Source organism: Pogona vitticeps, chromosome 4 (assembly GCF_051106095.1).
Source record: "Pogona vitticeps strain Pit_001003342236 chromosome 4, PviZW2.1, whole genome shotgun sequence".
In the NCBI taxonomy this organism is placed as follows: Eukaryota; Metazoa; Chordata; class Lepidosauria; order Squamata; family Agamidae; genus Pogona; species Pogona vitticeps.
In genome coordinates this window covers 230,301,009-230,318,803 of record NC_135786.1, presented here as the reverse complement: position 1 = coordinate 230,318,803, position 17,795 = coordinate 230,301,009, and the positions used below count along the sequence as shown (strand labels likewise).

Below are 17,795 nucleotides of genomic sequence, written 5' to 3'. Positions count from 1 at the left end.
GTATTTCCTCTTGTATGAAAAAGGAGATTTCAACAGGTGTAGCTTTGCATTAAAAGCTTCACCTGTTGAAATTTCTCTTTCTGCACTCGTATTAAAGCTACAGGTACCCTGCCCACTTTTTCATCTGGCCAACCTAATGGCACTCCTTTTAGGGTGTGACTGTAACACTTTTATAGTTACAAGGTGTTAATGGTCTCACTGCTTAAATGTGTTTTTTTAACCTAAAAGGAGAACAGTTTGTAGTGTTTTGATTTTTTTTTTTAAGTTTAGGAGGTTAGGAGTTCTATTCCCCACTGCACTTCCTTGGCTGGGGCTGGACTCATTGATCCATAAGATCACTTCCAGCTCTGCAGTTCTCAGATCATCATCATCATCTCAACCTCCCAGCTCTGCAGTTCCCAGATTATTACCATTATTTACATCTCACGGTTGCTTGCATGAGTTCAAGGCAGTGCCCATAACTCTCCTCCTACACTTTATCCCACAACAACCTTGCGAGGGAGACCAGGAATACAAGAGCGGGAGGAGGGAGCCGAAGTCCGTTGAGACCTAAAATGCCTCCAGGCTGTCAATCGAAGGCCGGAGTTCTTGAAAGGCTGGCGTTTTGCCCGTATCTCTTTGCCCTCCGTCAGAGCCCCGCCCCCTCGCTCTGAAAGGGAGCGAGATGGCCGCCGGGCTGACTCCGCCCCCTCCGGTTGCCGTGGCAACGCGGGCCGCGTCCTCGGCTCAGGGCTGCTGAGAGGCCCCGCCATGGTGCGGAGTGAGTGCCTTCCTTTCTGCCCTTGCTTGAAATCTTTCTTTCCTCTGTGGGAGGGCAGGATGACCTAGAGTTCGGGCGGCGGTTTAGAGCCAGGGAAATTAGGGGCCGGGCCCAAGTCACGGAGAAGAGAGGGCATTCTTATCCCCCCCCCTTTCTGCCCCGACCCCCACACCCCAGAGTCCGGGGCATGTGCAGATGTTATCCTCTGTGCCTGTGGGAGCTGGAAATTCTCTCTCTCTCTCTCTCTCTCTCTCTCTCTCTCTCTCACACACACACACACACACACACTCACTCACTCACTCTCTCACACACACATACACACACACACACACACCCTTTGGATGGCTTTGGACACACACACACACGCACGCACGCACAAGAATTTCTCTCAGCTTGAGAAATTGCAAAGGGTGGAGAAAATGGCTTTGGAGATGTGTGTGTGTGTGTGTATCCAAAGCCATAGATATAGATGCAGATACATACACTGCAGTATTATATACTGTATATCATATACTGTATACAGTATATATACATGTACACACATATGTATGTATATGTATATACACACATATATATATATATACACACACATATATACAGTATATATACATACAGTACATATATACAGTATATATATGTATGTATATGTGTATATGTATATACACACAGTATGTATATATATGTATATGTGTTTATACATATACTTGTATATCTACGTGTGTGTCTATACACACAAACATACATATACATACACATATACAACTACACACACACACACACACACACACACACACACAATTCTCTCTCTTTCCAAATCCATTTTGTCCACCCTTTGCATTTCTCGAGCAAAGAGAAATCAATGCCTCCCCCCCCCCCCCCGTTTTTATAAAGTGTTTTAAATCTGTCACACAACTTTTTAACTTTTTATTTCACTTTATTATGCTTTTATTCATGTGATTTTTAGTGTACTTTGTTTTAGTAGCTCTTATAGTTTGTTTTTTTGTTGCTGATTATTTTGGGTTTTTCTGTTATTGTTTCATTCTGTTTTTGCAAACCGCCTAGAGTGGCCTTGGCAGCCAGAAGGGCGGTATAAAAATCAAATAAATAAATAAATAAAACAAGGAGGATGGGTCTCCATAAAAGGAAGGAATAGACTGTCTTCATTGGTCCTGATGGAGGGGAGCCCAGTAACTGTATATGTATATTTGTTGGTTTTTTTATGTTTATTCTTTAAAAAAGAACACTTTTAAAAACAATAAAACACTGTGGCCAGTGGATTCTGAGTGTTGTAGTCCAAAAATGTAAATTTCCCAGTCTGGACCTTTCAAGACTGATTAGGTTGAGTGGTCATGGTAGTGCCCCATAATTAAAAGGCTATTCTCCCCAATACCTAATTCCAAAAGCTATCCAGCCAGGGGACAATGCAAGTTCAACAAGACTTTGAAATGTAGCAAGACATCTCCAGACATTTACTGCATGTATAGGCGGTGACTTTTCAGTGAAGTATACTTTTGAGAAAAACCTGTATAGGAAGGAGGAGAGTACATAAGCTCATTTCTATATTTCGTATTTCTAAGCACATGGATACTGCAACTATTCTTTGTGGAACAGGAGCCTTGTGCCAAAGTGGTTAAACTGCAGTACTGTAGTGAAAACTCTGCTCCCAACCTGGGTTCAATCCCAGGTATCCACCTTGAGGTTCACTCAGGCTTCCATCCTTCTGAGGTTGGTAGATTGAGTACCCAACTTGATGGGTGGGTGGGTGGGATGTGTAGCCTGTATAATTAAACTTATAAACCACCTAAAGAGTGCTTTAAGCACTATGGGGCAGCATATAAGCAGCATACTTCTTTCTTTTCTTTACGGAGATAATTGATTCTATGTCGTGTATTTCTCTTTCAGTTACTGAAGAGCTTGTTAGGCAACGAGCAGAGCACAACAACTGTGAGATCTTTTCCTTGGAAGAAATTTCCTTACACCAACAAAATATAGAGAAATTAGAACATCTTGACAAATGGTGCAGAGATTTAAAAATTCTCTATCTTCAAAACAACTTGATTCCCAAAATTGGTATGTAAGTAGTAGAGATGAGAACAGTTAAAAAACATTGTGAATTAGGATCTGTCTACAATGAAGATTTATTCATGATAACAGTACAGACCATGAAAAAAACCTTTACTTTCTTGTTTTATTGTCAAGTATTATCAGTCTTATAGCAAAACTGAAGCTTAAACTGAAGAAATTAAGAAAAAAGAATGGGCTAGTCAGATATAATCTAAACCAAATCCCTTATGAATACACAGTGGAAGTGAAGAACAGATTTTAGGAACTCAATTTGGTGGACAGAGTGCCTGAAGAATATGGATGGAGGCTCCTAACATTGTACAAGAGGCAGCAACAAAAACCATCCCAAAGAAAAGGAAATGCAAGAAAGCAAAGTGGCAGTCCAACAAGGCCTTACAAATAGCAGAGAAGGGATAGCAAACAAAATGCAAGAGAAATAGGGAAAATTACAGAAAATGGAATGCAGATTTCTAAAGAACAGCAAGGAAAGACAAGAGAGCCTTCTTAAATGAACAGTGCAAGGATACAGTATAGAGGAAAATAATAGAAAGGGAAACACCAAAGAACTGTTCAAGAAAATTGGAGATATTAAAGAAACATTTTGTGCAAAGATGGACATGATAAAGGATGAAAATGGTAGCGACCTCACAGAAGCGGAAGACATCAAGAAGAGTTGGCAAGAATACACAGAGGAATTATACCAGAAAGATCTGGATGTCCCGGACAACCCAGAAGGTGTGGTTGCTGACCTTGAGCCAGACATCCTGGAGAGTGAAGTCAAGTGGGCCTTAGAAAGCATGGCTAACAAAAAGGCCAGTGGGGGTGATGGCATTCCAGTTGAACTATTTAAAATCTTAAAAGATGACATTGTTAAGGTGCTATATTCAATATGCCAGCAAGTTTGGAAAACTCAACAGTGGCCAGAGGATTGGAAAAGATCAGTCTACATCCCAGCCCCAAAGAAGGGCAGTGCCAAAGAATGCTCCAACTACCATACAATTGCACTCATTTCACATGCTAGCAAGGTTATGCTCAAAAATCCTACAAGGTAGGCTTCAGCAGTATGTGGACCGAGGACTCCCAGAAGTACAAGCTGAATTTCAAAGGGGTAGAGGAACGCGAGACCAAGTTGCTAACATGCACTGGATTATGGAGAAAGCCAGAGAGTTCCAGAAAATTTGCTTCATTGACTATGCAAAAGCCTTTGACAGTGTGGTCCACAGCGAACTATGGCAAGAAATAGGAGTGCCTCACCACCTTATCTATCTCCTGAGAAACCTATACGTGGGACAGGAAGCAACAATTAGAACTGGATATGGAACAACTGATTGGTTCAAAATTGGAAAAGGAGTACGACAAGGCTGTATATTGTCCCCCAGCTTATTCAACTTATATGCAGAATACATCATGCGGAAGGCTGGACTGGAGGAATCCCAAGCCGGAATTAAGATTGCCAGAAGAAATATCAACAACCTCTAATATGCAAATGAAACTACTCTGATGGCAGAAAGTGAGGAGGAATTTAAAAAAACTCTTAATGGTGAAAGAGGAGAGCACAAAAATGGTCTGAAGCTCAACATCAAAAAAACTAAGATCATGGCCACTGGTCCTATCACCTCCTGGCAAATAGAAGGGGAAGATGTGGAGGCTGTGACAGATTTTTGTTTCTTGGGCTCCAGGATCACTGCGGATGGTGTCAGCAGCCACAAAATTAAAAGACGCCTGCTTCTTGGTAGGAAAGCAATGACAAACCTAGACAGCATCTTAAAAAGCAGAGACATCACCTTGCCGACAAAGGTCCGCATAGTCAAAACTATGGTTTTTCCAGTAGTGATGTATGGAAGTGAGAGCTGGACCATAAAGAAAGCTGACCGCTGAAGAATTGATGCTTTTGAATTGTGTGCTGGAGGAGACTCTTGAGAGTCCCCTGGACTGCAAAGAGAACAAACCTATCAATTCTAAAGGAAATCAACTCTGAGTGTTCATTGGAAGGACAGATCCTGAAGCTGAGGCTCCAGTACTGTAGCCATCTCATGAGAAGAGAAGACTCCCTGGAAAAGACCCTGATGTTGTGAAAGTGTGAAGGGAAGAAGAGAAAAGGACGACAGAGGACGAGATGGACGGACAGTGTCATCGAAGTGACCAACATGAATTTGACCAAACTCCGGGAGGCAGTGGAAGACAGGAGGGCTTGGCGTGCTCTGGTCCACGGGCTCATGAAGAGTTGGACACAACTAAATGACTAAACAACAACAACAAGAGCTAAACAGTTTGTCTTAATCCACCAAATCCCTGTAGTGAATAGGACATTCCATCTCTTCTCTATATGTTACTCAATTCAGATCTTCATTATTTTATCATGATGTGATTTTTCTAACAGAAGTTTTATGTGATTAAATCACAAATTATATTTTGGGGAGCAAAGTGCTAATAATGTATTCTTTTTGTGTTCAAAAATTCTGTTATAATTTGTGTTTGGCTGGTAATCTTTTAAAAATGCTAACTGCTAAATGATTTTAGAAATGCTAAATGTGTTCCTGCAAACTAATATGTGTAGTACATTTTGTTACAGAAAATGTTAGCAAATTGAAGAGGCTTGAATATTTAAATTTAGCATTAAACAACATTGAAAGAATTGAAAATTTGGAAGGTAAGATCTTCACAGTATTAAGAAAGCTCCAATAAGTCTTACATTTTGATACAGGAGGGATACACAGGGCCTAAATCCAGTGTAAAGTTATCGGAGGAAAGGAGTGTCATTGTGGTGGATTGTATTGCTGAAACATCTATTGTGGTTGCTCTGCACACTGCTTTTGGGGCAACTTCTTGTACAAATGATCTGCAACTGGTTGAAAACTGGAAACCGCATTTGATCCAGCATTTGATCCTTGCTCTTCTCATGCAGAAGCTGAAACTTAGTGACAACACGTGCAATGTTGTTGTACTAGGAGACTCATGCCATGGAATACTGGCTGATGTATATCTCTTTATGAGAAGATGATATAGTTACTGGGCCATCAGGTGTTAGAAAGGTGGTCCCTCTCCCCCGTGGATACAAAACCGCTCACTCCCCTTTCCATACTATCTTCATTTTTCCTTGAATGTACCCCTGATTCTTCCCATTTGAATTTCTACACAATAAGACGTCCCCTCTTTTTCTCTGTTCACCTTTCCTCTTCCCTTCCCTCTTGTGTCCTCCCCATTCTCTGCCCTGTTTCCAGCCCATAGAGGAGGGGAAAGACCAGGCATTCCAACAGATGACATCACAGCTGATGTCAGGGGCATTTGGATTGTGCATGCCTTGCAGGAGCTGGGTTTGCTCAAGACAAAGAAACATTTCAGAAATAGCATGCAAGAATTTCTTCATTTGTTGGGAAGACGTGAGCCATGCGAGCCTCTGGCTGTTGCACTTTCTCCTGTTCTCAGTCTCTTTCACAAACCAGAACAGAGACTCTACAGCAGTGATCCCCAGCCTTGGGCCTCCAGATGTTCTTGGACTTCAACTCCCAGAAATCCTGGCCAGCAGAGGGTGGTGGTGAAGACTTGTGCAATGTGTAGTCCAAGAACATCTGGAGGCCCAAGGTTGGGGACCACTGCTGTACAGCATCTGGTGGTGGTTTTAAGCTAACTGTGTTTCCTGAGGATGTCCACATGTCTGAGACTATAGTTGCTTTAAACTGTGATTTGAGTAGCAGCCAGGATCTGAAATAATGCTTTTATTCTGACTTACTGTCACTGATCTTACTTTTTTAAAACAATTCTCATGTGCAAGCAATGTGCAGAAATATGGTTGGATTAAAACAGAAGTGGATGGTTCTTAAACTTGGTATTACATTGGTCCCTAATAAATACTACAGGTGCATATAAGTTGGTGTGCTGCTGAAACTTTCTCTCCCTCCCCTCAAATGATGTGTGTGTTAAAGCTGTTTTGATTCCCAAAAGATTCTGATTGCTAGTAGTAGAAATATAGAGACCTAGCAAACAAGGATCACAGGGGAGGGAAAAAATTAAAGCCTCCTCTCACCCATGACCTATTCGCTGCTCCTCCTCTGATGGGTGAGTAGTGGGGGGGGGGGGAAGTGGATAGAGTCCCTTGAACTGCATGGAAAGTAGCACTTATCATGCAGGCTTTACATATAGGTTGCCCATCTGTGTTTTAAAATCCGAAGTGTATCTTTTAATCTCCCCATGAAAATGAGGAGATTAAATGCCTATTGACAGAGAAGCAAAACTCTTTGCTGAACTGGGATCTTACATCTCAAAATAGAAGACGATTGTGAATCGTCACCTAAAGTATACTCTGTAGGTCCAATCCATTTTAATTTTTCAAATGAACCTCAATTTTATTAAACCACTCCTATTTTATGAGGCATAACCTGAGAAACAAAGGAAATTTTAGTACATTTTTAAATGTTAATGATTCTCTGGTGGGTGTCCCACGGTGATACTGAAATGAGTGTATGCTTACAAAATGCATTAACGATGCGATTTTAAAACTTCATATTTTTCAAATAGGTTGTGAAGACTTGCAAAAGCTGGATCTGACGGCTAATTTTATTGGAGAACTGTCCAGTATCAAGACCTTGAAAAATAATATACATCTTAGAGAGCTCTTCCTTATAGGAAACCCATGCACTGATTTCCAAGGTTATAGACAATTTGTGATTGCTACACTACATCAACTCAAAGTATGTCTAATTCAGAGTATAAAACAATATTTCTTTCTGTCAAAAGCAGAGCTTGGAATTAATAATATCATTTGTAACATTATATTTTTGTGAACAACATACTAATCTTGGTTTTCTTTTTTTGTGTAATAGCTATCATTCGCTGTTCACTTCTAAAATATATTGGGAATGATCAATTAAAAGGTGGCTCACTAGGAAATTGTAATGCACTGTTACTTTTTAAATTAATTAGTAAAAGGAATAGCGAGCAAAAGCCTGTTGGTGTAGTTATGCCAGTATAAACCAGATCCAGGTTCTGGATATAATTACATTAATTAAAAACTTCCTATCCCCCTCTTTCAAGTTCCAAAGCTCCCTAGGTCTCCATGTTTCATTTTTCCTTGTCTCTTCTTATGTGCCACCAAGGCACTTCTTACTTATGCCAATCCCATGATTTAGTGACCTTCAAAAGATCCTGTAATCAACAGCTTTGCTCAGCTCTTGTGCTTGCAAACTCATGACTATGGCTTCCTTTCGAGAGTCAGTCAATTTCTTATCTAGTCTTCCTCTTAGCCTGTTGCCTTCAGCTTCCTCAGTATTATTGTCTTTTTCCAGTGAGTCTTATCTTTTCATGATGTACTCAGAATATGATTACATTTCCATATGCAAGTCATTACATTATTCAGATTAGCAAACCAAAAAAAGAAAAAGTTAGATTTGTAGTTATAATAATATAATGAAAATGACCCAATACAGAATAAATTGGACTACTACATTGAATTTTATTTCATTGTATTTTTCCCCCTTTAAGTTTTTGGATTCCAGAGAGATAGGACGTTCAGAGAGGATTCAGGCTTTACAAAACTATTCTGAGGTAGAAAAACAAATAGAAGAGCAGGAACAAGCCTATCGTCTTAAAAGAAGAGAAGAAAAAGAGAAGGTCCAGAGACGGCTGGAAGAAAAGCAAGAGAAGAAAAGAGAGAAGCAAAGGAAATGCAGTCTGAGATTTGATAACGAGTGGTATGCAGACATTAACACAACCATGTACATTTGTCCATTTTGTATCTTTTTTTAAATGTGGACTTTTCCCTCTGTCCTGGATAATATATAAGAGTGGTGCTTATGTATCTCTCTGAGTCCTATGGGCCCTTCTCTGCTGAATATGTGAATATCTGTTTTTAAAAAGTCGTATCTCTAAATTTTAAGACAGAAAAAAAAATCATCACTGTCCTTTGCTGCTCTTGTCATGTTTTATGTTTAGTTGCTTATTAGGACTGGTTGGGTATTTGTCAGTACTCAGTGGCTGTCCATCTATTTCTCACTCAAAATGCTGTGCTTACTGTTCAATCTACACAACTTGGGTTTTATATACTGGCTCTTATATCAGTTTGCTCCATGGATGGAGATAACCTTTTGAAATTCTTCCAAAGTTTTCCCCGCCATCTGGGGTGAGTTGGGTTCCAACTGGAAATGTGGGCTTCTTAGTGGTGGCTCCCCATATATGGAATTCTGCCTTCAAGGTTAGGGTTGCCTAAGATCATCTACACTGGGCCCATTGAAAACCATTTTACAGTATTTCAAAACATTTTCAAAGGCGTTTGTAGCACCTTTACCATCTCACAAATGCGTATGGTAGATTAAATTGTTCATTTCTAAAAACCAGTTGTCATAATTCAGTACTTTGGGCTTCCTCCCTCCCTAATCAAATTTTTCCATCATCTTTCCCCATTATGCTCCATAAATTTATGCTCAGATTTCTACTAAGATGACACAGAAGACAATCTGTGTATAGAATGCTTCGTGTACTTATTTGCATAAAGTCAAAATTGAACTTGTGTCAAAATCATTACAGTGGCTGGATTATTTTCCAAAAAAAGAAAGACAGAATGAAATAACAGAAAGAAGCACAGCATGGATGTGGGAGCTGGAGTTTGCCAGGTGTTTTCTAAAGTGAAAATCATATTGTGATTAATTTGCAGTTCTTTCTCATTTCTAAAAAGCCCTCCTACTTTTAGGTAAAAACTGAAGAATGATGGACAAGCATCTTGGTGTTTGAATCATATTGGTTTGTGCTAAGCCACCCAGTTTTTCAGCCAGGAAAGTGCTTGTCTTCATGAGAGCCCCTCTGAATCTATTTGGAAGTCAGTGGCTGTTCATAAACTACATTTATCGGGGGCTGGAGGGGAGACAGTCTTCTGTCCCTATTATTCTACCACTTACTAAGCGGAGTGAAACAGGGCTGTGTCCTCGCACCAACACTTTTTGGGATATTTTTTGCTGTCATGCTGAAGCATGCCTTTGGAACTGCAACCGAGGGCGTCTATCTCCGGACTAGATCAGACGGAAAGCTCTTTAATCTTTCTAGATTGAGAGCAAAGACCAAAGTACAACTGAAATGCATGCGGGACTTCCTCTTCGCAGATGATGCAGCCATTGTTGCCCACTCTACCGAAGACCTCCAACAACTCATGAATCGTTTCAGCAAGGCCTGCCAAGACTTTGGACTAACAATCAGCCTGAAGAAAACACAAGTCATGGGCCAGGGGGTGGACTCACCTCCTTCTATTACCATCTCCACAAAAGAATTGGAAGTTGTTCATGACTTTGTGTACCTCGGCTCAACCATCTCTGACACCCTCTCTCTAGATGTCGAGTTGGATAAACGCATTGGCAAAGCAGCCACCATGTTCTCTAGACTCACAAAGAGAGTATGGCTCAATAAGAAGCTGACGACACGTACGAAGATCCAGGTCTATAGAGCATGTGTCCTAAGCACACTCCTGTACTGCAGTGAGTCCTGGACCCTTTGTGCACGGCAGGAGAGGAAGCTGAACACCTTCCATATGCGTTGCCTCCGACGGATTCTTGGTATCACCTGGCAGGACAAAGTTCCAAACAGTGTAGTCCTAGAACGAGCTGGAATTTTCAGCATGAATACATTACTGAAGCAGCGACGTCTACGTTGGCTGGGGCACGTCGTGAGAATGACTGATGGTCGGATTCCAAAGGATCTCCTGTATGGAGAATTAGTGCAGGGAAAGCGCCCCAGAGGGAGACCACAACTGCGATACAAGGACATCTGCAAGCGAGATCTGAAGGCCTTAGGAATAGACCTCAACAGATGGGAAAACCTGACATCTGAGCGTTCAGCCTGGAGGCAGGCACTGCATCACGGCCTCTCCCAATTCGAAGAGACTCTTGCCCAGCAGGCCGAGGCAAAGAGGAAGTCACAAAAGCAGCAAAAGCAGGGAGCCAGACAGGGGACAGATTGGATTTGTCTTCAGTGTGGAAGGGACTGTCACTCTCGAATTGGCCTTCTCAGCCACACTAGACGCTGTTCCAAATTCTCCATACAGAGCACATTACCATAGACTCTCGAGACTGAAGGATGCCTATGATGACTATTTTTGGTGGATTCCCACCTGAATCAGATCCTAGCTCCACTTTATGTGAACTAAGCTAACTCTGTTGCCCACATTGGTGGCCCTTATGAAGGCTACATTTCCCAGGAGTCAGAAGCTGAAGTGGAAGAGAGAATGCTTCCCTCCTTCCTTCCTTCCCTCCCTTCTTTTTGTTTGCTGTTACTGCTGGTAGAGTACCGGCTGCCTTCATGTTCCCTTCCCTCACCTCCCTGACCATTGTCCCACTCACCAACCGATGCACACTCCTCCCTCTCTTTGGCTGCTCAGCCAGTCCCTGGCAGGAGCCCAGGCTTACCTGTCTCACCTCCTTGTCTGACTGGGCCATCAACGAAAGAGGCGAGGCAAGGAAGCCCATGCTCCTGCCAGGAACTGGCTGAGCAGTCAAAGAGAAGGAGGAGAGGAGAGTGTGCCACCTGGTGAGTGGGGGATCCACCCAGGGAGGTGGGGGAAAGGAGTGTGCAGCGCCTGTGGTGCCATGCTCACAAACAAGCCCAAACATCCGAACCGAAATTCATGCCCATCTCTAGGGAGGATGTTGACTGGAGTGGGATGAAAGAAAGAAAGAAAAAACACTTCTTTGACTTTGGTAAAATTCAAGCCTGGCAAGAAATCTGGCCTTCTATACAGTGGTACCTTGACTTACGAACGTCTCCACTAGCGAACATTTCAAGTTACGAACTGCTCTGTCTGCAAAATGTTGCTTCGACTTGCGAATGGAGCCTCGACTTACAAACGGAAAAAAAACCTTTCCTGCCCTTTTTTGACCTAAGTTCATCTTAGGTCAAAAGAAGAAAAAAAATTGAAAAAATTTATCCCCCTAGTGGTAGAGGACGGATTAACCGGCTTTGCATTAGTTCCTATGGGAACTAATGCCTCTACTTACGAACAGCGGCTCGACATACAAACGAAAAACAGCCTGGATTAAATGGTTTTCAATGCATTCCTATGGGAAATCTTGCCTCAACTTACAAACTTTCTGACGTACGAATGCTGTTCCAATACGGATTAAGTTCGTAAGTTGAGGTACCACTGTATAAGAAAAGCCTTAGGAGTGTATTTGTATTGGAAGCTCAGAAATACTAGCCTCTGCACAACCTTCCAAATAACAGTGGCGAAGCTATATTAAGAACTATGTCTGTGTATGAGAGCAAATGTCAAGAGTTTGGGCACCTTTGACAAGAAGCTGCCTTTACTCTAGCAGGGATAGGCTATGAATGATTGGAGGCCATCCATGACCTTTATGCTTACTCAGTTCACAATGACATCGGCACTGATTTTTAATTGGTGTGGGTTTTTTTTGTCAGGCCTGGGGTTCAAGCACATTGGATTTTGGCAGTGGAGAGTCTAGAATGTATATTCAGCTGCTAAATAATCTCAGTCTATCTTTTCTTAAAACTAAGCAACCAAAGGGAGCTTGCTTCCAACTTCCAACAGTCGGAAGGTACTGGGTTTTCTGTGTAGGCATTTGTGTGAGAGAGCAGTGCATTTGAGTTACTTGTGAATTGCTTTCAGAATCAGTTGGTTACAAGGCAAGGGCATATCTTCTAAATAAATAAATGTATCCTATTGCTCTTCAAACCATGCTGGCAGTATAAACGAAGGGCAGTGTATGCTGTGGATAATGCACAAAGAAGAAATCTATGTGCTGTTTTTCAGCATCTATTCTACAGAAAAGAAAGAGAACTGCCAAGAATACCATGATTTGGTGATAGAAGAAGATGATGAAGAGAGGGCCTTTTGGCAAGAACCTGTGCCACATACTCCAGAGGCCAGGTTAGAAGCTCACAGATTCGTTGAAGAAAAAAGAAAGGACAAAGAAAATAGGTATATGCTACTGTCCTATTTATTTCCTAAACTAATAGTAATTTTAAAAAAACAGTTTGCAGGTTCATCTTGGTTTTCAATTAGTGAACGTACCAGAAATGGTTTGGCCTCTAAATAGTTTTTCTTCTCCCTCTCTTTCCCCCTCTCCGACCCCACATCCCACCTGCATCTAAAATGTCTTAGAGAGCTCACGGATCTATAAATATTCCTGTCGGATGCTGCAGCAGCCCAGTTTTTTTGTGGGGGCGGAAGCAGCAGAGAAGCAAGCTGAGATGTGCACACACCAATAAAAGTAGGGATAAGCGAGGTTTGGTAAAAGAAAATTTGAATATTCCTTGTCTGATCGCCTACTCATCTGATGCTCCTGCTGGGGAGTGGATAAACAGCGGAAGAGGAGGAGGAGGAGGAGAGGAGCATGCCCTGATTAGTGAGTGGGGCATTGACCGGGCAGGCAGGCAAGGGAAGGGAATGTATGGCACCTATGGTGCCATGCTTACAAACTGGCACAAACCTCTGAAATGAATTTCATGCCCATCTTTTGGGTTGACACAAGCATACAGGCCAGACCTGTTTGCATCTGTCTCTTCCAATGTCTCTGTGTTGCACACCCCATTATTGTGTAGGGCATCCTCTGCTGCTAGGGATGCTTAACTTGGGATGTGTGGAACTGAAGATGGAACATTCTACAGGTGTCTTCCATTATACCGGTGGTTCCCAACCTTGGGTAACCCAGGTGTAATTCCCAGAAACCTTCACCACCAGCTGTGCTGGCCAGGTTTGCTGAGAGTTGCAGTCCAAGAACCACCAGGATTACCCAAGGTTTGGAACCACTAATCAGATGGATGATCATTTTCAAGATGCTGCTGGAAACTCACTGTAATGATAAGGAAAGCAAAGTGTGCTGCTTATATACCACCCCATAGAACTTCAAGCACTCTCTGGGTGATTTACAAGTTAATTATGCAGGCTACACATTGCCCCCCCCCCCCGCAAGCTGGGTCCTCCTTTAACCGACCTCGGAAGGATAGAAGGCTGAGTCAACCTTGAAGCGGCTACCTGGGATTTGAACCCTGGGTCGTGAGCACAGTTTTGGCTGCAATACAGCAGTTTAACCACTGTGCCACGAGGCTCTTATTTTAGGGCTTATTTTATTTGTTTTTCTAAAATAGGGTGACGTTTCAAGTATGTTTCCCACGTATTAAAGCAAATTGTCTTTCAATCAAAAACTAAATCATACCTGACAGGCTTATTTTTTGCTTTTGCCTTCGCTGTCTCACAGAAAAGATGAGAATTCAGAAATAATCGAAACTGAAAAGTCTCCCTTTCTTTGTTTCCCCTTTTTCCCCCCTAGAGAACAAAGAAAGAAAGAGAAGCCACCAAGGACTTTGATCACTCCGGAAGGAAAAGTTCTGAATGCAAACGAACCCAAGTATGTAAAGAGAGGATCAATTGGGGCGAGGCTTTTAGCAGTGGAATCGATGCAGTGATGACCTACTTTGATAATTTACCAGAAATAATTGCATCATATAACAAAGTTTCAAGGCCTAAATGAAGAAATGTGCCCTTCCCCCCCTTTTTTTCTTTTTCTTTTTGGAGCTTCCCTAAATTCAGAGTTTGGACTCTGCCCCACACCCCCCATCTCCTATGTAGAATTAAAGATGGTATTACTTTGCCTGCCCTTCCTGCTCTGTTCCAACCAGATTTATTCCCTTTTTAAAATGGCTGTCATCCAACTTGACACTGGTTGTTTTTTTTTGTCCTCAATGATGACTGGTGTCCATTGTGATTGATGGAGGAGAAGACATTGCAGGTACTGTATCTGTGTAGCCAAGGGCAATAAGGAGTATTCTTACATACAGGCAAGTAAGCCAGCATTTGGGTATCCTTAAAGACATTCTTTCAACCCCCCCCCCCCCCGCCGGCACACTCATTTATTCACTATATAGTTCAACAGAGGGGTGGAAAAACACACCTTGCCTCAAATTCAGAAATGCATACTGGCAGGAAAAGCAAACATGGTGTTTGCCTACAGTGTCTGTCAGAAAAGTCACATTTTTTATCAGTGTCTCTGCTTTACCGTAAAAAAATGTGTTGTCAGTTTTACAAAAACAGGAGACGCTTTTTTACATGAGGATGACAAATATTTAGCACCTGAACATGTTGTATTGACAGATCCAAACAATGGCTCTGGGAGCCACAAGACAGATTGGAAGAGGCTCTATAACCCCAGAGTCTTGTGTTATATACTGTTATCTTCTTTCAGTGGATTTTTACAGAGAGTCTATTTCTGATGGATTATTGGCAAGCAATGGTTTGGGCAAGAAGCACAAATCACCACCTCCTTTCGTGGTTTGCTACAGTATGGTAGAACTGGAAACATGAATGGCTGCCATGAATGTGAAAATCGACTCGCTGCTCCCAGATAGGAGAAATTAGTTTATGTTCCTCTTGATGTAGATGAGGTTTAGCAGGGCCAGAGAATAAGATCTTTTTCCGTTTTTTAAGATCTGTGAAGACTCTCAGTCATCCAGGAGAGGTTATCTAGAAGTTGAGTCATGGCAACTGGACTTCTTTCTTGTTAGTTTGAAATGTTTCACTACTCATCCAAGTAGCTTCTTCAGTCTGAGGAGAGTTGGTAGGAAACTTTCACTTCCCACTGATCTGAATAGGCTTGTTAGATGGATAATGGATGCAGGGTAGGTGAGTGAAAATCCCACCTCTGCAGTTCTCCACTCATTGTCATGATTCATTAACATTGGTCTTTCTAGTGGTTGTGGTCCTGACATTTCTGGGGAGGGATGAAAGGGCAGCATGATAAATAGGATATAGAATACATATTCTATATGCATATGTATTTCATTCAACGGGGTGGAGGCTTTCTTTCATCCGACCCCAGAAAGATCAGGACCACACCCACAACTGTTAATGATCCAGGACAATGGGTGGAGAAGGACTGCAGAAGTGGAATTATCCCTTACCCTCAGACCTTTGTACTTCTAACAAGCCTATTCGGACCAGGGGGAAGCGAAGGATATGGAGGATATATCAGGGATTTCCTACCAACATGGAAGATATATCAAGTATCTCCTACCAACTCTCTTCAGACTGAAGAAGCTACTTGGATGAGTAGCAAAATGTTTCAGTCTAATAAGAAAGAAGTCCAGGGGGCATGACTCAACATTTTTAAAGATGTTCTCCAGGGTGTCTCGATTTTCATTTTCTTTTCACAGCTTCTCTGAAGAGCGTGAATTTGATCTTTTATAGGTAATGTGTGCCTAGCCCCAGTATTTGTTTATAAGGTTGGAGATGGATTCTGTGTCTGAATGTATTCTGTGTTTTGCGCTTTGTGTGGTTGTACCAATGGAGGCTCATTTAATTTCACTGCACACATGTTGTGCATTGACAATAATAATAATTATATATATTAATAATTATATATAATAATTATATAATTATTTATATATATATATATATACACACACACACACACATATATATATATGCACGCATGCACACGCATATGCACACACACACATACATACATATACATATAAACACACACACACATTGTTCCACCGGTATGTACATATTACATGTTATACTGGCCCTGTGACTCTGTTATATTAAGTCTAGTCACGGTGTTATGTGGCATTTAGAAGCCTGGTGGTCCATGTGTAGAAGCTATATTTCAGCCTGTTTGCCCGGCAGGCGATGCTTCTATATCTCTTGCCCGATGGTAGAAATATGAAGAAGTGCTGTCCCGGGTGAGAGTCCTCCCTAAGGATTTTACTCACTCTGTTGAGACAGCGGGGCCTGGTGATTTCCTCCCGTGGGGGTTATGGGGCAGCCTATCATTTTTTGTGATGTGCTCATTGTTACATACAGCACTGATGTTACCTGTCTGTCATGGGTTTGGAGGGAAAGTTCCATCCTATGGGGAGTGGAAGGCGGGACATCAGGAGGAGGGGCTGTACTGTATATATATGTGGAGTTTGTGTGGAGAGGAGGAGAGCTGGAGGAGAAGCTGAGAGAAGAAGCTGGTGTGGGAGTCTGTGTGTCAGACAGGGTACTACTGTGTGTCAGTCAGTACCAACCTGATAGGTTCAGGTGTCTGTATGGGTAGCCAGAACTGATAGGTTCAGGGTCTGTGCTTTATTGAAAGGTGTTCTGTGTGAACCAAACTGGTGTATGTATGATTGAGACTAAGCCACGTTACTGTATCTTATTCACTTGATCATTTTATTTTCCCTGTGTGTTATTTAAATAAACCTTATTCCTTTATTTGTTAAAAATCCATTCCTGGTCTGTGTGACTTCTTACAGGGAATGGTTGGTGGCAGCTTAGTGAAACTGTGGCATATCCCAGTAGGTCTGGGTTTGTCACATTGATTGGTGTCCAGCGTGTGGGATACGACTGGTCCAGTTGTCCAGTGGTCCAGCAAAGCCTTGGCAAGTGTGCCCAGAGCAAGGGGGGTCTAGTCAGGGAAAATCTGAGAGCGCGTAGGTAATCTTCTAGGCTTACCTCACGGGGAGGTACGCTAGTGGAAGAACGTGTGACCTCAGATTGGTGGGACTAGATTAGGGAGCTCTGAGGCAACCTGTTTTGGCGGGAAAAGGCTGAGGCAAAGCTGAGTGAAGTAGCAGTGATCTAGCTTGTCTGCTGAGAGGCCTAGCAGAGGGGGGTGGACTCTGGCTGGCAACAGTTGCAAGTTAGTGCTGAAAGAACAGCAGCAATCTATAGAAGGCTGGTTCTGAGGCAAAAGAGAAAAAAAAGTGGTCGCTTTATTTTGAGGCTTGACTTTTGAAAGCAGCCTGTTCTGGGGGGGGGGATTATGCCCTTGACTCGAAGCCAAGTGGCGGAAATGGGTGAAGTGAAAGACCCACAGGTGGACCAAGGTTCTGAGGATGAATTTGGCTCAGTGCAGGAGGAGAGCACGGGAGAACAGAACCCAGAACTCAGGAAAATGCTCATAGCCCAACAGCATGAACTGAGGATGAGGCAATTGGAAAGAGAAGAAAGATTAGAGAGAGAGAGAATGGAAATGGAGAGAGAGAGAGA

The 17,795-nt window shown here is 42.3% G+C and overlaps 1 protein-coding gene across 1 annotated transcript in view; it reads left to right on the top strand.

Annotated features, from left to right (window-relative positions):
- Positions 1-611: 611 nt before the first annotated feature.
- DNAAF11 (dynein axonemal assembly factor 11) overlaps positions 612-17,795 on the top strand; it is a 37,446-nt gene continuing 20,262 nt past the window's right edge. Inside the window, exons 1-7 of the mRNA XM_072999350.2 lie at positions 612-760; positions 2,663-2,830; positions 5,397-5,474; positions 7,340-7,512; positions 8,303-8,511; positions 12,570-12,737; positions 14,089-14,166. Coding sequence (XP_072855451.2) covers positions 751-760; positions 2,663-2,830; positions 5,397-5,474; positions 7,340-7,512; positions 8,303-8,511; positions 12,570-12,737; positions 14,089-14,166 — 884 coding nt within the window. The 5' untranslated portion in view covers positions 612-750. The remainder of the gene's footprint in view (positions 761-2,662; positions 2,831-5,396; positions 5,475-7,339; positions 7,513-8,302; positions 8,512-12,569; positions 12,738-14,088; positions 14,167-17,795) is intronic.